At 46.2% G+C, this 20622-nt stretch overlaps 1 protein-coding gene and 1 long non-coding RNA gene across 10 annotated transcripts; both read left to right on the top strand.

Annotated features, from left to right (window-relative positions):
• The first annotated feature begins 1104 nt into the window (after positions 1–1104).
• On the top strand, positions 1105–11573 carry HAUS4 (HAUS augmin like complex subunit 4). 9 transcript variants are annotated; one of them, XM_015143380.3, is made up of 10 exons: positions 1105–1319; positions 3060–3136; positions 5551–5693; positions 5779–5910; positions 6528–6662; positions 7805–7901; positions 9791–9936; positions 10069–10199; positions 10557–10625; positions 11086–11573. In XM_015143380.3, the coding sequence occupies exons 2-10, from the start codon at positions 3082–3084 to the stop codon at positions 11267–11269; spliced, it is 1092 nt and encodes a 363-aa protein (XP_014998866.1). In that variant the 5' UTR covers positions 1105–1319; positions 3060–3081; the 3' UTR covers positions 11270–11573. The 9 variants fall into 9 exon arrangements, with proteins under 9 accessions (XP_014998866.1, XP_014998863.1, XP_014998867.1 ...); XM_015143377.3 differs by having other exon boundaries at positions 9770–9936; XM_015143381.3 differs by having other exon boundaries at positions 1105–1327.
• LOC144330183 (uncharacterized) lies at positions 8612–9271 on the top strand. Its single transcript, XR_013396127.1, has 2 exons — positions 8612–8726; positions 9160–9271. It is a non-coding gene; the product is annotated as an uncharacterized LOC144330183 (long non-coding RNA).
• Positions 11574–20622: the final 9049 nt, after the last annotated feature.

Here is a 20622-nt window from a genome sequence, read left to right as displayed (position 1 = left end):
AAAAAAAAAAAAAAAAAAAAATTAGCCAGGCGTGGTGGCTCGTGCCTGTAATCCCAGCTACTCGGGAGGATGGGGCAGGAGAATCGCTTGAACCCAGGAGGTGGAGATTGCAGTGAGTCGAGATCGTGCCACCGCACTCCAGCCTGGGCAACAAGGGCAAAACTCTGTCTCAAAAACAACAAACAAACAAACAGGCGAATGAGGAATGAGCGCTAATAGGGAGTCTGTGGTGGGAATTCGAGAGGAAGCTGACCCTGAGGAAGCTGCGTATGGTGCCCCGCATGGGCTGGGCTGGGCTGGCCTGGGCGGGCAGCGCCTCCGAGCCAGGCCCTGGTGAGGAGACTCGCAGGGCGCGGCGTGGGTGGCAGGTCTGGGAAGGTTCCGTGAACCATTGGGACAGGTTTAGACCCCACAAATGGCGACCTCGAAATTAACCCTTTGTGCCTCAGTTCTCCCCCTCTGTAAAATGAGTATGATGGTGACTTTCTCACAGGACGCTTTGAGAACTAAATGAGGCCTGGCAGGGCGAGGTGGCTCACGCCTGTAATCCCAGCACTTTGGGAGGCCGAGGCGGGTGGATCACGAGGTCAGGGGATCCATACCAGCCTGGCCAAGATAGTGAAACCCCGTCTCTACTAAAAATACAAAAATTAGCCGGGCATGGTGGCGGGCACCTGTGGTCCCAGCTACTCGGGAGGCTGAGGAAGAGAATTGCTTGAACCCGGGAGGCGGAGCTTGCAGTAAGCGGAGATTGCACCACTGCAACCCAGCCTGGGCGACAGAGCGAGACTCCGTCTCAAAAACAAAACAAAACAACAGCAAAAACTAAACGAGGCAAGGCAAGCAAAATGCTTGGCCTAGTGCCTGACTCATCGTAGGCCCTCAATAAATGTTAGCAATTACTACCATTTTCTCAGCATCTGCCCTTCACTGGAGAGGCACTAAGGAGAAGGGGCAAAAAAGCCTTTCCGAGACCATCCTGTTTTCCAGTCCGGGTTCCATAACCCGAGCGTGCGAACCCAGGGCGTTGGGAACCCAGGGCGCGCACCCGTTGAGGGGCGGGGCCTGCCGTTCCCGCCTCGAGTGTGGCCCCGCCTCCACCTCCTTCGACGCAGCCTCTAGTGCACTTTCGGCTCCTTCCCTTTCCCCGGCCTTCCAGCTTGGTCTTTCCGGGCCTCACTTCCCCCAGCCCCTGCGCCGGGCCCGAACAAGAGGTTCCGGAGCCCCGGTGCGGGCGGATTCTGGGGTGTAGACGCTGCTGACCAGCCCGCCCCAGCCGAGGTTCTCGGCACCGCCTTGAGAGCTTCAGCTGCCCCAGGGTGTGCAGGTTTGCTTTAGAGGGTCGGCGGGCGGGGCTTCGGGGAAGAGGAGCTCGGGGAGAGTCATTCCGGCCAGTCGCCGGCCTCCACGGCCGGAGAGTCGTCGCCCTTGGGAATCTTTGGCCGCCCAGACAGAAGGGAAGTAGGCGCGGGAGAGCCCGTTCTGCATTTTGATTCATCTCGAGCCCTGTAAGGGTCATATCTTGTGAAAATACCTGTAAAATCAATTTAACGTTCAGTGCAGCGTGTAAAGACAGCTCTAAGAATTTAAAAGACGTCTGAGTCAGAACATTTAAATGCTTGGGTCCCTGTAACAGCGTTTTAACACGTCTGAGTGCAGAGGGTGGAGAATCGAGCCTGATTGCGGTTCACGCCCTGTAACCTTTAAGAAGAGTAAAGAAAGGCACCCTAAAAAACGCAAGGGGACACTTACCCTAGGGAGGGACGAACAGCTGGCTTTTTGAAATTTGGGTTGGTCCTCATTTCCAAGTGCGAAATTTGCCTGCAAAACTTTTTATTTGCAGTCATAGATCAACGATAAACAGAATTGTTAAAACACTGAGCTTAACTAAGTAGTGGCTTTTGTTGACAAGTCGATTGTGTTATTAATTCTTAATGTCTCGTCCAAGGCAGGAATTGTTATCTCAGTTTTGCAGGCGGAAAAAGTTTGGCACAGAAAAAAGCATTTTCCTTAAGTTCACGGAAGCAACGGCCTAGCTGCAAATTAAGTCCCAGCATTCTGCCTTCTCAGCTGCGTCCCCCTCTAGACCATGTTAGAAAACAAATGAGTAGTTACTTTGATGTTACTCATAAAACGATCGAGTAAACCAAATGTTCTATAAACATGAAGCGTTAAATCATAATAACCTTCAATGCCTCTTCGGCTTTGGGAGGCTCAGCTGCCCTTTGGAGTTTGATACCTTACTCCAAGAAAAAGGGGCAGAGCAAAAACATGTAATGTCAAGGGAAAATTTTTGTCTCCTGAGGCCAAACTGTGCCCATCTTTACCGCCCCTGTGTTGGTGTCATTCCTTTCAGCGAACTCCATGTTCTGGCAAAACACCCACAGCAGTCCCGGCTGCAGCCACATTAGGCCTTTGCATTACTCTTTTGCCACTGACCTCACTGTCAGTCTTCCTGGCATGCTCTTTCCTCCAGGTTCTTTTTAGGCTGTTATGTGAAAACCAGTTGTTGTTCAAGTGTGGAATGATTTGTCATTCCTGAAGGATGATTCTAGAATTAACGATAAAAAAAACTACCAACAGATCTTAGATGAAAGTTAAAGAAGCACGAAAAAAGTATTATGGAATATGATAGCTGCGTTATTTGGGGGGAAAAAGTAGACTTTGATTTTTTTTCCCTTTTCCCTCAGTTCACTCATAACTGGGAAGCTGCAGCTCAGTTTTAACTTTGGCATAATGGTGGTGGTGGTGGAGAATCCTCTTGTTTAGACTCAGTGAATTGGAAAGCTCTCTTTTTAGGAGGCTCCTTTGGGACAGCTTGGAGCAAGTGGAAACATGTGTGTGCTTAGAATGTGACATGTTTTGGCACTTGCAAATTTGTTTGTCCATAAAACTTGTGTAAGAGCTTGGGACCCAGGGTGGGTGATACAGGCCCTCTATAAAAGTCATCCTTGAGGTTTCTTTCCAGCTTGTAGACAACAAATTTGAACCTAAGATAGTGTCCTTGAAGTAGCCAGCTGTTTATTCATCTTTTTGTTTTCTTTCACTTGGTTCCACAGATTAGAATCCCAAGAAAATCAAATGGCATCCGGGGATTTTTGCTCACCTGGAGAAGGGATGGAAATACTTCAACAAGGTAAGAGTAGTCATTTGCAAAAGGTTTGATGATTTATCCAGAGAGGTCTTATCCAGGTTCTTGTGTTTTCTAGTAAAAAGGATTTCTTGGCTCACACCTGTAATCCCAGCACTTTGGGAGGCCAAGGTGGGCAGATCATGAGGTCAGGAGATCGAGACCATCCTGGCTAACACGATGAAACCCTGTCTCTACTAAAAATACAAAAAATTAGCTGGGCATGGTGGCGGGCACCTGTATCCCAGCTACTCAGGAGGCTGAGGCAGGAGAATGGCGTGAACCCGGGAGGTGGAGCTTGCAGTGAGCTGAGATCGCGCCACTGCACTCCAGCCTAGGCAACAGAGCAAGACTCCGTCTCAAAAAAAAAAAAAAGATTTCTAAGTTTCCCCAGTATGTTTTTCCTCACAGAAGCCTATGTTTCTGAGGAAACTGGAATACATGGAGATCCTTGAACACTCTCTTACTGGAAAACATACTATACTAATTTCTGTTAATGTTGGTTCAATATCTGCTTGTGTAGTAGACTAAAAACTCAAGATGCTCCCATGCTGATGTTAGCAAGCATATTATAAAAATAAGGGTAGCCAGCAAATTCCTTGAAGGCGTCCTTCCTACCTGTGTCTTAAATATTCTCATATCTTAGTCTCCAAAATTTCAGATCCTTCTATATCTTGAGTTATTTCCATATCTCAGATCCTTTATATATCTTGAATCCTTCAAGAGCTTGCATTTTCTATATCTTGACTATTTCCATATTGGATGCTTCAGTACCTTAGGGAAAAAGAGAGATTTCTTATTTCCCAAGAAGACTTTGGATATGATGTTCCAAAGAATGAAAATTTGGGTGTTTTGGTAAGTAGAGGTTAAAGACCCCAAGAAAGAGCATATGGAAAAAGAAATGGAAAGAAAGCTCCTTGAGCATATGGAATAACCAGAGGATCTCAATTTCTTACACTTTTTTCTCATGCCTATGCTGTTTTGTATCTACATGGGTTACTTTACTCTACTGACAATTATAAGAATTTGGGCCAGCTGGCTGGATGTGGTGCCTCATGCCTGTAATCCCAGCACTTTGGGAGGACAAGGCGGGTGGATCACCTGAGGTTGGGAGTTTGAGACCAGCCTGACCAACATGGAGAAACCCCGTCTCTACTAAAAATACAAAAATTAGAGGCCGGGCGCGGTGGCTCGGGCCTGTAATCCCAGCACTTTGGGAGGCTGAGGCGGGCGGATCACGAGGTCAGGAGATCAAGACCATCCTGGCTAACACAGTGAAACCCCGCCTCTACTAAAAATACAAAAAAAAAAAAAAAAAAAAATAGCCGGGCATGGTGGTGGGTGCCTGTAGTCCCAGCTACTGGGGAGGCTGAGGCAGGAGAATGGTGTGAATCCGGGAGGCGGAGCTTGCAGTGAGCTGAGATAGTGCCATTGCACTTCAGCTTGGGCGACAGAGGGAGACTCCGTCTCAAAAAAAAAAAACAACAAAAATTAGCCGAGCGTGGTGGTGCATGCCTGTAATCCCAGCTACTCAGGACGCTGAGGCAGGAGAATCGTTTGAACCCGGGAGGTGGAGGTTGCAGTGAGCCAAGATTGTGCCATTGCACTCTAGCCTGGGCAACAAGAGCAAAACTCCATCTCAAAAGAAAAAAAAAAAAGAATTTGGGCCAGCTGTGGTGACTCACACCTGTAATCCCAGCACTTTGAGAGGCCAAGGTGGGAGGATCACTTGAGCCCAAGAGTTCGAGACCAGCCTGGGCAATGTAGTGAGACCCTGTCTGTAAAAAGAAAAAAAAATTAGCCAGTCATGGTGGTTTGCCTTGTAGTATCAGCTACTCAGGAGGTGGAAGGATTGCTTGATCTGGGGAGGTTAAGGCTGCAGTGAGCTGTGATTGTGCCACTGCACTCCAGCCTAGGTGACAGAGTGAGACCCTGTCTCAAGAAGAAAGAAAAATTTGGTTAGTTGAACGTTTAACTTACTCTGAGTGTATTCTGTTAGTCTTGTTTACGTGACTAGACATCACATCCAAAGTTGGAACTTCACGTGTTGTTTTTTTCTCCCCTACTTCAAGAACTCTATTAATTTTGGATGAATGAGGCATTTCGTGCATTGTGATTCCTACTAATGGTCCCTTAATTTTTATTCGATTTGTCTAATATGTACCAACCGCATTTCCATTTCTTAAGATCTTACTTTATTACTTATTCCCCCTTAATATCTTTATATATAATATAAATGCTTGTTACCTTGAATATCACCCCTAGTTTATTTGTGGATTTTAAAAAAACTCATTAGATTTAGCAATCTTTCCTATAAAAATCCTAGGGGTTTTTTGGAAGTATTAAGTTATGCTCAATTATGTAAAGTAAGAGTCTGCATCTTTTTTGTTTTTTTGTACCTGTGGGGACATGATGTTAAGTGTGCAGCAAACAACTTCCTCCTTGTAACCTGAGTAAAGAGGACTTGTTACAGAACCCATACTTCAGCAAGCTTCTCCTGAATCTCTCACAGCATGTAGATGAGAGTGGCTTAAGCCTCACCCTGGCAAAGGAGCAGGCTCAGGTAAGGGCTTTGGAAGAAGAGATAAGAAGAAGGGAAAATCCTGAGAGAGAGAGAGGTTCCTACCTGAGATTTTTTGGATTTCTAGGCATGGAAGGAGGTTCGACTGCATAAGACAACATGGCTGAGGTCTGAGATTTTACATAGAGTCATTCAAGAGTTGCTTGTGGACTACTATGTGAAGATGCAAGACACAAATGTAACTTCTGAGGACAAAAAGGTGAGGCAAAGGCTGGGCGTGATGGCTCACACCTGTAATCCCAGCACTTTGGGAGCCCGATGCAAGCTGATCACTTGAGGTCAGGAGTTTGAGACCAGCCTGGCTAACATGGTAAAACCCCATCTCTACTAAAAATACAAAAATTAACCAGACACACTGGCATATGCCTATAATCCCAGCTACTTGGGAGGCTGAGGCAGGAGTATCGCTTGAACCCGGGAGGCGGAGGTTGCAGTGAGCCAAGATTGTGCCACAGCACTCCAGCCTGGGTGACAGAGCAAGACTCAGTCTCAAAAAAAAGTGAGGTGAAAGAAACCAGGTACAAGAACCACCAGGCCAACTGTGGCTTTGTCTTATGATGTGATCTAGGGGAAGTAGGAGCTTTGAGAAATGGGTTGTCAGAAGAGAAATGGACTGTAGTTATGGGAAGGAGTGGATGTGTTATCAGAGTTTGAAATACAAACATTGACAGGAGAAGTCACTTGCAGCTGAGTTATCTGAGGGGAGATGACATATTTGAGGACTTTGAAAATATGTGAAAAAATGGTTCATGAGGATGGAAGAGGTGGAGTGGGAGAAGTTTTATAGTCACCTCTTTCTGTTTTTTATTCTGTCAGTTTCATGAGACCCTTGAACAGCGGCTACTTGTAACTGAACTGATGCGGCTCTTAGGTCCTAGCCAGGAGAGGGAGATACCTCCACTGCTGGGGATGGAGAAAGCGGACCTTCTGGAACTCATGCCACTCTCAGAGGTTGGCGGGGAGATATTGGAACCAAATAAATGAAATAGTTTAATTTCTCCCATATCTTTAAAATGTTTTTTGTCAAGCTTTATTGTTTTTGTAAAAATGATACACATTCAGGGTGGTCAGACTCAAATAAGAAAAACGTTACATAGGAGCAAGTAAAAGCTGAAATACTGCATCTAGAAGCACAATATTATTATAAATAGCTTGACATAAATGGTATTATACCCTTCATGCTTATACAGAGAGTATAAGTCTGAGTGTAGTGACTTCTGCCTATAATCTTAGCACTTTGGGAGGCTGAGGTGGGAGGATCACTTGAGTCCAGGAGTTCAAGACCAGCCTGGGCAATATAGTGAGACCTCATTTCTACCAAAAAAAAAAAAAAAAAAGAAAAATTAGCCAGGTGTGGTGGTGCACACCTGTAGTCCCAGCTACTCGGGAGACTGAGAAGGGAGGTTGACTTGAGGGTGGGAGGTCAAGGCTGTAGTGAGCTGTGATCATGCCACTGTACTGCAGCCTGGGCAGAGTGAGACCCTGTCTCAAAAAAAGAAAAGTACAGTCTATTTTCATGTAATATATTTCGGATTTCTTTTCAAGTCAATACATAAATGTATATTAGATGATACCTTTTATAGCACTCTTAGCAAAGTATCTAGGCACATAGTGCTTAGTGTTATGTCATCAGTTTAAATCTCTGCTAGGATTCTACTGTATGGATGTAGAATAATTTGCTTAACCTTATTGATGGATATTAAGGTTGTTTCCACATTTTTGCTGTTAGAAACCACAGGGAGATGAACATGCTGGTTCATATGTGTCTTTACCTTTGTATGATTATTTCTGTAGTGTTGGTGCTAAAAGTGGGATTCCTGAGTCAGTGCATACTCATATACAATATTGGTACCTAATGCCAAACTGCTATCCAGAAAGGTATTTTCAGGACTCCTGGATCCCCCATGTGCTCACCAACATGGGGTCTTAACAGTCATTTTATTCTTCGCTAATGGATAGGTGAAAATGAGTCTCTCTGATGTCTCTTGATGCATTTTCTTTGGCTATTGTTCGGGTTATCATCATGTATTCATTGCTGAGATGTCCTAGTTCCTACAGTCTATTTGCATTTCTGCTTTTACTTCTGTGACTAGGATTTTGTGTGGATGAGGGCTCGGCTACAGCAAGAAGTAGAGGAGCAGCTCAAAAAGAAATGTTTCACTCTGCTCTGCTACTATGATCCCAATTCAGGTGAGTGCTAGCTCTCTGTTCTGCTCACAGCTGGACTTCAGGGTTCCTGGTCTGCTCTTTTGAGACTAATATATTTTGATTTTAGATTTGGGACAGAGGTTTAGACCCATCAGAGATGCTTATTTGTTTCATTGCTGGTGGAATAAAAACAAGGACTTTTTTTTGAGATGGAGTTTCGCTCCTGTTGCCCAGGCTAGAGTGCAATGGTGCCATTTCTGTTCACTGCAACCTCTGCCTCCCAGGTCCAAGTGATTCTCCTGCCTCAGCCTCCCGAGTAGCTGGGATTACAGCCATGCGGCACCCCGCTCAGCTAATTTTGTATTTTTAGTAGAGATGGGGTTTCTCCATGTTGATTAGGCTGGTCTGGAACTCCCGACCTCAAGTGATCCTCCTGCCTGGGCCTCCCAAAGTGCTGAGATTACAGGTGTGAGCCACCACGCCCAGCCAAAACAAGGACTTTTGTAAGGACTCTTTATTCAGCAAGATACCAAGTGGGAGTGTCCTCCTGCTGCAGGGAAGGATGAGTTCTCTCAGGAGGTTCCGAATGGTTTAGGGAGGAAAGTTCAGACTCATAGAACACCTTATACTCTCTGTATAAACTTGGAGGGTATAATACCATTTATGTCAAGCTGTTTATAATAATGTGTTTCTAGATGTAGTATTCATATTTCAGCTTTTACTTGCTTCTGTATAATGATTTTCTTATTTGAGTCTGACCACCCTGAATGTGTATCTTTTTTTTTTTTTTGAGACGGAGTCTCGCTCTGTCCCCCAGGTTGGAGTGCAGTGGCGTGGTCTCAGCTCACTGCAAGCTCCACCTCCCAGGTTCACTCCATTCTCCTGCCTCAGCCTCCCAAGTAGCTGGGATTACAAGTGCCTGCCATCACGCCTGGCTAATTTTTTGTATTTTTAGTAGAGTTGGGGTTTCACCATGTTAGCCAGGATGGTCTCAATCTCCTGACCTCAGGTGATCTACCCGCCTCGGGCTCCCAAAGTGCTGGGATTACAGGCATGAGCCACCACACTTGGCCTCCCTAAACCATTTCTATGACTTAAGAATTAAGGTCCGGGCCTGGCGCGGTGGCTCACGCCTGTAATCCCAGCACTTTGGAAGACCGAGGTGGGTGGATCATGAAGTCAGGCATTCAAGACCAACCTGGCCAACATAGTGAAACCCCGTCTCTACTAAAAATACAAAAAATTAGCTGGGTGTGGTGGCGGGCGTGTGTAATCCCAGCTTCTTGGGAGGCTTAGGCAGGAGAATTGCTTGAACCTGGGAGATGGAGGTTGCAGTGAGCTGAGATTGTGCCACTGCATCCAGCCAAGGTGACAGTGCAAGACTCCATCTCAAAAAAAAAAAAAAAAAAGAATTAAGGTCCAAATCTGGAATCAAAGGTAAGAGTGAAGATAATTTATTTAATAATTATGAGAACCAGACGCCCCCCTCCTCCTCTTTTTTTTTAAACTCTGTCACCCAGGCTGGAGTGCAGTGGCACAATCAAACCTCACTGCAGCCTCGACCTTCTGGACTCAAGTGATCCTCTCACCTCAGCCTCCCAAGTAGCTGGCACTACAGGCACATAGTATGCCTAACTAATATTTTAGAATTTTTTTGTAGAGACAGGGTCTCACTATGTTGCCCAAACTGGTCTTGAACTCTTGGGCTCAAGCAATCTTCCTGCCTTGGCTAGGATTGCGGTGCTAGGATTGCAGGCATGAGCCACCATGCCCAGCCCAGAATGGGGCCATTTTTAATAGATTATTAGAAGAAAACCTGTTATTAGGCAGGATTTGTGGGGCTAGATATAGGATAGGGGCACTGGGAAGTTGCTTTAGAGGGGTTGTAGCGATTAGGGTTTTCCTGTCAGTCCTCTGCCCCCTTTGCCCAGATGCTGACAGTGAAACCGTGAAGGCAGCAAAGGTGTGGAAACTCGCAGAGGTTCTGGTGGGTGAGCAGCAGCAGTGCCAGGATGCCAAGAGCCAACAGAAGGAACAGATGTTGCTGCTGGAGAAGAAGAGTGCTACTTACTCCCAGGTTTATCAGGGCATGGGACAGCCCCTTTCCTTTATCCTGACCCCAGGAGCACTTTTGGGGAAGCCAAAGATTCCTGATCTACGCTCCTTTCTACTATATTTATGCCCTCTTCTTCCTCCATCTGGGGCTCAGGTGCTTCTCCGCTGCCTCACTTTGCTGCAGAGGCTTCTTCAGGAACACCGGCTGAAGACTCAATCCGAGCTAGACCGCATCAATGCCCAGTACCTGGAAGTCAAATGCAGTGCTATGATCCTTAAGCTAAGGTGAGCTGTGACCCCTGTGGATCTAAGGGATTCTGTCTCACATATCAGCCCTCTATCCCTCACCCTAATCTCTTTCCTCTCCCTTATCCTAGCACCTTGTGGGTATCCAGTAAATGTCACATAGGAGTATTACCTTTTGGATTACCCCAAAGCTTTCAACATCCTTGAGACTTTTCTTTTACAGCCTTCTGAAATAGGCACTTTACTGTGAGATCAATTGCTCGGGAATTTAGAGTGACCTTGTTTATCCTATCAGTGCTTAGCCCACACCTTGACCATCAGCAGGTACTGTGTCCATTCCCAATCCTGCTGCTATCAGGGACCTTCCACTTGCCATTTCTTTCTTCCCTCTGTCAGGATGGAGGAGCTAAAGATTTTGTCCGACACTTACACTGTTGAGAAAGTGGAAGTTCATCGTCTGATTAGGTGAGAACTCCTAAGAGTCTGGTATAGCTGTTCACAGGTGATTCTCACATTCCCTAAACTCATTTATTTAAAGATGTTGCCATTTTTGGCCAGGCACGGTGGCTCACACCTGTAATCCCAGCACTTTGGGAGGCTGAGGTTGGCGGATTGCTTGAGGTCAGGAGTTTGAGACTAGCCTGGCCAGTATGGTGAAACCCTGTCTCTACTAAAAAAATGCAAAAATTAGCTGTGCATGGTGGTGTGTGCCTGTGGTTCCAGCTGCTCGGGAGGCTGAGGCAGGAGAATCGCTTGAACTCAGGAGGCGGAGGCCGCAGTGAGCCAAGATCATACCATTGCACTCCAGCCTCCATGACAGAGCGAGACTCCGTCTCAAAAAAAGAAAGAAAAAGTTTTCATTTTTGTCTACTACTTTCTGAGGAGCAGCATCCTTATATTGTACCTTCTCTGCCCGGGCTCTTAGGGACCGTTTGGAGGGAGCCATTCACCTACAGGAGCAGGACATGGAGAAGTCAAGACAGGTCCTGAACTCCTATGAGGTCCTTGGGGAAGAGTTTGACAGGCTGGTGAAAGAGTACACCGTACTCAAGCAGGCAACGGAGAACAAGCGGTGGGCTCTCCTGGAGTTCAACAAGGCCTATCGTTGAGCTCTGGCAGGGCCAGGAAACATGGCTTCTGCACAGCTGCTGCCTCCTAATCTTCCTGCTAGTAGGACCACCTTCACCTGGGGCTGCCTTCACTACAAGGGAGTGTGGAAATGCTTACGCTTACTTGAAACACTGCAGTCATTTAGGCACCCTCGTGGTTTCCCTTTATTTTTTATAATGACTGGGCCTCTTCTGGAAAATCTAGCAAGCAGATTTATATAATTTTTATGCATAGCTGTGTGTCAGTGTCAGCCCTGTATTATATTTGATTATCTCCTGAATAAAGTTATGATATTATATCTTAGAATTTTAGTCATTTTCCTTGGGCAAAGATGGAAAAAGAACATTGAAGGCTCTGTGGGTAAGGAGGGGGGAACTGAGTGGATCCAAATAGAGACAGATATATGATGCTTATGCAAAGAGTAAGAAGTAGATGTGCCAGCTTGCCTACATCAAGTCTTAGAGGCTTCATTTTGGGAGAGTACAGTGGATTAAATTTGGGCTTGCTCTTGAAGAACTATAATGTCCAAAGGAGTGCTAGATGCTCAGGCAGGTAGGGAGCTATTTTCTAACTATGGGTATCAGTGTGGGAGTTATAATAAAGCAGCTGAGCCTGGGAGCAGTGACTCACACCTGTAATTCCAGCACTTTGGGAGGCCAAGGCAAGAGGATCACTTGAGCCCAGCTGTTCGAGACCAGCCTGGGCAACATAGCAAGACCCCTGTCTCTATGAAAAACACTTTTTTTTTTTTTTTGAGACAGAGTCTCACTCTGTCACCATGCTGGAGTGCAGTGGCGTGATCTCAGCTCACTGCAGCCTCCACCTCCTAGGCTCAAGCAATTCTTGTGCATCAGCCTCCCTAGTAGCTGGGATTACAGGCATGCACCACCATGGCCAGCTAATGTTTGTATTTTTAGTAGAGACAGGGTTTTGCCATGTTGGTCAGGTTGGTCTCGAACTCCTGACCTCAAATGATCCGCCCACCTCGGCCTTGTGAAGTGCTGGGATTATAGGCGTGAGCCACCACACTCAGCTGAAAAAATTGTTTTAATTAGCAAGTGTGATGGTATGTGCCTGTAGTGCCAATATCTCAGGAGGCTGAGGTAGGAGGATCACTTGAACCCAGGAGGTCAAGGCTGCCCTGAGCCATGATGGCACCACTGCACTCAGCCTGGGTGGCAGAGTGAGACCCTGTCTCAAAAAAAAAAAAAAAAAAGTAGGCCGGGCGCGGTGGCTCAAGCCTGTAATCCCAGCACTTTGGGAGGCTGAGACGGGCGGATCACGAGGTCAGGAGATCGAGACCATCCTGGCTAACACGGTGAAACCCCGTCTCTACTAAAAAATACAAAAAACTAGCCGGGCGCGGTGGCGGGCGCCTGTAGTCCCAACTACTCGGGAGGCTGAGGCAGGAGAATGGCGTGAACCCGGGAGGCGGAGATTGCAGTGAGCTGAGATCCGGCCACTGCACTCCAGCCTGGGCGGCAGAGCGAGACTCCGTCTCAAAAAAAAAAAAAAAAAAAAAAAGTAGCCAGTGTCCAGCTCAGTTATAGGAAAGGACACAAGCCACTTGTGTTCCTGGTTCCCTTGGTGTGGTTTGAGGGCTACATTTTCCTCTAAAAGCAGAGGTTTGGAGGAGATCCCCCTGAGGAACCAAGTTCAACAGTCTACTTAGCTTAGAACAAGGCAGAGTCCTGGCTGGCGTCAAAATAGGGGACTATGAATAGAAACAGAAGGCCTCCACCTTTATTTAGAAAAGCCTACTCAGTTTCTGAAACCACTTTCTAGGGAAGCTGTCTTGGGGTATTCTTCTGCTAATATAAAATGATGATCTGGATTTATTTACAAGAACAATTAATGTCTTTGACTCAACTTTTTTTTTCTTTTTTTTTTTTGAAACAGGGTCTCACTTTGTTGCCCAGGCTGGAGTGTAGTGGCATAAACATGGTTCACTGAGGCCTCAACCTCCCAGGCTCAAATTATCCTTCCACCTTAGCCCCATAAGTAGCTGGGACTACAAGCATGTGCCACCATGCCCAGCTAATTTGTGTGTGTGTGTGTGTATGTGTGTGTGTGTGTGTGTATATATATATATTTTTTTTTAGATAGTCTCGCTCTGTCACCCTGGCTGGAGTGCAGTGGCACAATCTTGGCTTACCGCAACCTCTGTCTTCTGGGTTCAAGCGATTCTTGTGCCTCAGCCTCCCGAGTAGCTGGGATTACAGATATGTGCCACCACACCTGGCTAATTTTTGTATTTTTAGTAGAGACGGGGTTTCACCATGTTGGCCAGGCTGGTCTTGAACTCCTGACTTTAGGCAATCCACCCGCCTCAGCCTCCCAAAGTCCTGGGATTACAGGTGTGAGCCACTGCGCCTGGCCAATTTTTGTATTTTTTGTAGAGATCAATTGCTCAGAGATTCAGAGTGACCTTGTTTATCCTATCAGTGTTTAACCCACACCTTGACCGTTGGCAGGCACTGTGCCCAATCCTAACCCTGCTCCTATCAGAGATCTTCCACTTGACATTTCTTTCTTCCCTCTGTCAGGATGGAGGAGCTAAAGATTTTGTCCAGGCTGGGCGTGGTGGCTCACCTGTAATCCCAGAACTTTGAGAGGTGGAGGTGGGTGGATCATCTGAAGTCAGGAGTTTGAGACCAGCCTGGCCAACATGGTGAAACCCCATCTCTACTAAAAATACAAAAATTAGCGAGGCGTGGTGGTGCATACCTATAATCTCAACTACTAGGGAGGCTGAGGCAGGAGAATTACTTGAACCCGGGAGGTAGAGGTTGCAGTGAGCCAAGATTGCGCCACTGCACTCCAGCCTGGGTGACAGAGCAAGACTCCATCTCCAAAAAAAAAAAAAAAAAAAGATTTTGTCCAGCATGCCACTGCACTGCAACCTGGGTGACAAAGTGAGACCCTGTTTTTCAAAAAACAAAATTGAATTTTTCAGTAGGCTGGTGGTTACTGTATTAGTGCAGATATAGAATATTTACATCATTGCAGAAAGTTCTATTGGACAGGGCTGTAAGCCTATATTTCCTCAAAACTGGAAGTAGGTCTACAGACTTGATTAGATTTGGGTGAAACAATTTTGCAAAGAATACTTAATAAATGACATTACATACTTCACATTACATTACGCTGGAGACATCAGGTCAGAATTTGTCACTTAATTATGCTCAGTTTCATTGCTTGGTTAAGGTGGGAACTGTCAGATACCACATAGTGCTATTTCTCTGGTGTATAAAAATCCGTTTCCTCTTTGTAAGTAGCAGTTGGAAATGAACTTCAAAAATCTCAAAATAGTTCTTCCTGATACTTATAGTATTTAGCATTTCTTCAGTCAATTAGTTTTGGTATACTCATCATCTTGAATCATACTAAAGTTTTAGTATTTGAAATAGTAAGGATAAAAACTTTTAAAATGGACCTTGACGCCAGGCGCAGTGGCTCAAGCCTATAATCCCAGCATCTTGGGAGGCCGAGGCTGATGGATCACTTGAGGACAGGAGTTCGAAACCAGCCTGGCCAACATGGCGAAACCCTATCTCTACTAAAAATACAAAAATCAGCCAGGTGTGGTGGTGCATGCCTGTAATCCCAGCTACTTGGGAGGCTGAGGCACGAGAATCACTTGAACCCAGGAGGCAGAGGTTGAGGTGAGCTGAGATCACACCATTGCACTCCAGCCTGGGTGACAGAGTGAGACTCTGTCTCAAAAAAAAAAAAAAAAAGGACCTTGATGAGGTGCAGTGACTCACCCCTGTAATCCCAGCACTTTGGGAGGCCGAGGCAGGTGGATCACTTGAGGTCAGGATTTCGAGACCAGCCTGACCAGGATGGTGAAACCCCACCTCTACTAAAAATAAAAAAATTAGCCAGGCATAGGGGCACATGGCTGGAGTCCTAGCTACTCAGGAGGCTAAGGTGGAGGATTACTTGAACCTGGAATGGGGAGGTAGCAGTTAGCCACCACTGCATTCCAGCCTTGGTGACAGAGTGAGACTGTTTCTAAATAAATAAATAAAAACTGTGTCCTCAATGTTTATAACCTATACACAGTAGTGGACACACAAAACAGTCTAAGAACATAAAGTAACAAGAAGTGCAAATACATGTGGTTGCAAACCAGAAGTGAATCAAGAATAGAATTTGGGGGCTGGGTACAGTGGCTCATGCCTGTAATCCCAGCACTTCAGATGGTCAAGCAGGGAGGATTGCTTGAGTCCAGGAGTTTGAGACCAGCCCGGAAGCATAGGGAGAACCTGTCTTTACAAAAATAATTTTTAAAAAATTTTTGTTTGTATTTTTGTTTTTTGTTTTTTTCCTCCTTCGTAGGGGAAAAGGAACAAAAGTCATGTCCATTGTGGCCTGAGGGAGCACTACAGGTGTTTCTCTTGGTCCATTCATTCTGCACATTGACTGGAGGTGGAAGATTTGTTGGAGGTGCCCTTCGTACATGCTGCTCTTTATTGTGGCAAAGATGGGAAGGAGCCTTGGAGGACAAGTAGAAGGGGCTGCATGAAAGTGACAGCTGAGGGGCCGGGCGCCATGGCTCATGCCTGTAATCCCAGCACTTTGGGAGGCTGAGGCAGGCGGATCATGAGGTCAAGAGATTGGGACCATCCTGGCCAACATGGCAAAACCCCGTCTCTACTAAAAATACAAAAATTAGCCAGGCGTGGTAGCGTGCACCTGTAGTCCCAGCTACTTGGGAGGCTGAGGCAGGAGAATCACTTGAACCTAGGAAGCAGAGGTTGCAGTGAGCCGAGATCAAGCCACTGCACTCCACGCCTGGCAACAGAGCGAGACTTCTCAAAAAAAAAAAAAAAAAAAAGAGAAAGTGACAGTTGAGGGTTAGCATCTTGGACCTTAGCTGCTCTCTTTCCCTCACACTGCTCAGAAAAGATTTGCATTTACTGCCTCCCTTCATTCTTTCAGTCGAACCTCTCTTTACTTGCCTCTTACCAAGTCTGATAAGTCTTATAGATTATTCCCTTGTGATGAGAGGCAAAGGAAATCACCTTCAGAACTTAGAATAGGATCAACTCTGGGACTCTTGGATAAACAAAATCTGTTTCCTGAATATTCTCGATGAAAGGTGAATATGGAGGTGTCCTGGGAAGTGACTGCACTCTTCCTTGGCCACCACAATCAGGAGACCCAGCGCCCCCTAAGGGCCAGCTTTGGCATCTCCAAAGGAGAAGGGTGCCCCTCACCCTATAAAGAATCTCTCCATATTGGCTGGGCGCGGTGGCTCACGCCTGTAATCCCAGCAATTCTTTGGGGGGAGGCTGAGGCAGGCAGATCACTTGAGCTCAGGAGTTTGAGACCAGCCTGGCCAACATGGTGAAACCAGGTCTCTACTGAAAATACAAAATTAGCCAGGTGTGGTGGTGCACACCTGTAATCGAGAGGCTGAGGCATGATAATAGATTGAACCTGGGAGTTGGCGGCTGCAGTAAGGCAAGATGGGGCCACTACCCTACATCCTGGGCAACAAAGCAAGACTCTGTTTTGAAAAAAAAAAAAATCTGTCCACATTATCCATCTTGAAGGACCTGGACTAGGTTTTGTTAAAGGAACTAGCAGGCTTCCTTATACCTTGAGACAGCAAAAATATGAGTGAATTTACAATGGACTAAACAATGTGTAGAAATAATTTACCCTAAAAGATGGTTTGTTTTTGAGTTGCTGAGGTCCAGCCAAAGTGGCTAAGTTCTGGTCTCAGGAAAAAACAACTGAAGTTTGGAGAGTCCTAAATTTACCAAGCCTGGCTGAATAAAGAATGTGTAACCAAAAGCAAATGACCTGCCTAGGATTTAGAAAAGGGTTATCTAAAGAGCAAGGTTGGCCAGGCACGGTAGCTTACGCCTGTAATTCCAGTACTTTGGGAGGCCGAGGCGGGTGGAACACCTGAGGTCAGGAGTTTGAGACCAGCCTGGCCAACATGGTAAAACCCTGTCTCTTCTAAAAATACAAAAATTAGCCAGGCATGGTGGCTTGTGCCTATAGTCCCAGCTACTCGGGAGGCTGAGGCAGGAGAATTGCTTGCATCCAGGAAGCAGAGGTTGCGGTGAGCCGAGATCATACCATTGCACTCCAGACTAGGCAACAGAGTCAGACTGTATCTCAAAAAAAAAAAAAAAAAAAAAAAAAAAAAAGCAAGGTCACAACCTGGAGATATATATATATGGTTTATTTTAAAGAATTGGCTCATGTGATTATGGGAGCTGGCAAGTCTAAAATCTGTAGGGCAGGCCAGCAGGCTGAAAACAAGCAGAAGTAATGCTACAGTTTTGGTTTTTTTTTTCCAACTTTCATTTTAGGCTCAGGGGGTACATGTGCAAGTTTATTACATGAGTAAACTGTGTCACTGAGGTTTAGTGTATGAATGATCCATCACCCAGTTAGTGAGCATAGTACCTGATAGGTAGTTTTTCAACTGTTGCCCCCCTCCCTCCCTTCCCCTTCTAGCAGTCCCCAGTGTCTATTTCCATCTTTATGTCCATGTGTACTCAGTGTTTAGCTCTCACTTATAAGTGAGAACTAGTGGTATTTTGTTTTCTATTCTCGCATTAATTTCTTTTACTTTTTTTTCTTTTGAGACGGAGTCTTGTTCTGTCACCTAGGCTGGAGTACACTGGCATGATCTCGGCTCACTGCAACCTCCACCCACTGGGTTCAAGCGATTCTCCTGCCTCAGCCTCCCGAGTATCTGGGATTACAGGCACCTGCCACCACGTCCGGCTAATTTTTTTGTATTTTTAGTAGAGACAGGGTTTCACCATGTTGGTCAGGTTGGTCTCGAACTCCTGACCTCGTGATCCGCCTGTCTTGGCCTCCCAAAGTGCTGGGATTACAGACATGAGCCACCACACCCAGCCCAGCCATGACTTTTTAATAATAGCCATTCTGACTGGTATGAGATGGTATCTTACTGTGGTTTTGATTTGCCTTTCTCTAATGATTAGTGATATTGAACATTTTTTCATATATTTGTTGTCAACATCTATGTCTTCTTTTGAGAAGTGTCTGTTCATGTTCTTTGCCCAGATTTTTTGTTTGTTTGTTTTCTTTTTCCGGGAGACAGGGTCTTACTCTGTTAACCAGGCTGGAGTGCAGCTGCAGCCTCAACCTCCTGGGCTCAAAGGATCCTCCCACCACAGCCTCCCTAGTAGCTAGGACTACAGGCATGTACCACCATGCTGGGTTTTTGTTTTGTTTTGTTTTGTAGAGATGTGGTCTCACTCTGTTGCTCAGGTTAGTCTGGAACTCCTGGGCTCAAGCAGTCCTCCCCACTCTGCCTCCCAAAAGTGTTAGGATCACGGGGTGAGCCACTCCAACAGGCTGAGAAAATTTTAAAATATTTGTTTCTTTTTTTTTTTTTTTGAGAAGGAGTTTTGCTTGTTGCCCAGGCTGGAGTGCAATGGCGCTATCTCAGCTCACCGCAACCTCTGCCTCCTGGGTTCAAGTGATTCTCCTGCCTCAGCCTCCCAAGTAACTACGATTATAAGTGCACCACCAGGCTCAGCTAATTTTTTTGTGTTTTTAGTAGAGATGGGGTTTTACTATGTTGGTCAAGCTGTTCTTGAACTCCTGACATCAAGTGATCTGCTGACCTTGGCCTCCCAAAGTGCTGGGATTAGGGGTATGACCGACCACGCCTAGCCTTTTGAGATAATATATTTAAAGTGCCTGGCATGTGGTAGAGCTTAATTAATATTAGCCCGGGCCGGGTATGATGGCTGATGCCTATAATCCCAGCACTTTGGGAGGCTGAGGTAGGTGGACCACGAGGTCAGGAGTTCAAGACCAGCCTGGCCAAGATGGTGAAATCCCATCTCTACTAAAAATACAAAAATTAGCCAGGCGTGGTGGCGGGCACCTGTAATCCCAGCTACTTGGGAGGCTGAGGCAGAGAATTGCTTGAACCTGGGAGGCAGAGGTTGCAGTGAGCTGAGATTGTGCTACTGCACTCCAGCCTCGGTGACAGAGCGAGACTCTGTCTCTCTCTCTCTCTCTCTCACACACACACACACACACACACACACACACAAAACAAACAAAAAGAAACAAATATTAGCCTGGCTAGGACTATCATGTTACTGTTATGAGGCAAGAATGATTGCTGAAGACTAGATAGCTACACAAGCCTACAGAGAAGGAGGGGGGCCTTGGCTAGACCTTCAAAAGAAAGGACATAAGCACAAAGATCAGGGAGAGGTAACAAGTTTGTTTATTTTTATTTATTTATTTATTTTTTTGAGACGGAGTTTCGCTCTTGTTGCCCAGGCTGGAGTGCAATAGCACTATCTCGGCTCACTGCAACCTCTGCCTCCTGGGTTCAAGTGATTCTCCTGCATCAGCCTCCCAAGTAGCTGGGATTACAGGCACACACCACCATGCCTGGCTAATTTTTTGTATTTTTAGTAGAGATGGGGTTTCACTATGGCCAGGCTGGTCTTGAACTCCTGACCTCAGGTGATCTGCCTGCCTCGGCCTCCCAAAGTGCTGGGATTACAAGCGTGAGCCACTGCGCCCGGCCAAGGTAACAGGTTTTATACGTATTTTTAAAAATATTTTACATGTAATATAAACATGCTTCTACAGAACATTTGGAAAATACATAGTTGAGGTCATTCTGTGTGTAAAATTTGTAATGTGTGTCTCTTAATGGCATGTCATAAGCCTTTCTCCATGTTACTACATCTTCTTTGATAACACTGATTTTATTTATTTATTTATTTATTTTTTTTTTTTTTTTTTTGAGACGGAGTCTCACTGTGTCTCCCAGGCTGGAGTGCAGTGGCGTGATCTCGGCTCACTGCAAGCTCCGCCTCCCGGGTTCACGCCATTCTCCCGCCTCAGCCTCCCAAGTAGCTGAGACTACAGGCGCCCGCCACCACGCCCGGCTAGTTTTTTTTGTATTTTTAGTAGAGACGGGGTTTCACCATGTTAGCCAGGATAGTCTCGATCTCCTGACCTCGTGATCCACCCGCCTCGGCCTCCCAAAGTGCTGGGATTACAGGCTTGAGCCACCGCGCCCGGCCTGATAACACTGATTTTAATGGCTGCTGAAGATTTCATTGAGGCGGAGTGTGGTGACCACGCCTGTAATCCCAGCACTTTGGGAGGCCGAGGCAGGCGGATCATTTGAGGTCAGGAGTTCAAGACCAACCTGGCCAACATGGTGAAACCCCATCTCTACTGAAAATACAAAGTTAGCCAGGTGGTAGTGGCGTGTGCCTGTAATCCCAGCTACTTGGGAGGCTGAGGCAGGAGAATCACTTGAGCCTGAGAGGCAGAGGTGTCTCAAAAAAAAAAAAAAAGCCACCACTCCCGG

The sequence above is a fragment of the Macaca mulatta genome, chromosome 7 (genome assembly GCF_049350105.2).
Source record: "Macaca mulatta isolate MMU2019108-1 chromosome 7, T2T-MMU8v2.0, whole genome shotgun sequence".
Lineage (NCBI taxonomy): Eukaryota > Metazoa > Chordata > Mammalia > Primates > Cercopithecidae > Macaca > Macaca mulatta.
Note: the sequence above shows the minus strand (reverse complement) of the source record. Positions and strands in the feature narration are given on the sequence as shown.

Bases quoted from the DNA above. Each gene is read 5' to 3' on its own strand.
- HAUS4 (XM_015143377.3), top strand. From the start codon at position 3,082: ATGGCATCCGGGGATTTTTGCTCACCTGGAGAAGGGATGGAAATACTT. The intron at 5,911-6,527 runs GTGAGGCAAAGG...TTATTCTGTCAG, and splicing joins TAACTTCTGAGGACAAAAAG to TTTCATGAGACCCTTGAACA. The intron at 10,200-10,556 runs GTGAGCTGTGAC...TCCCTCTGTCAG, and splicing joins GCTATGATCCTTAAGCTAAG to GATGGAGGAGCTAAAGATTT.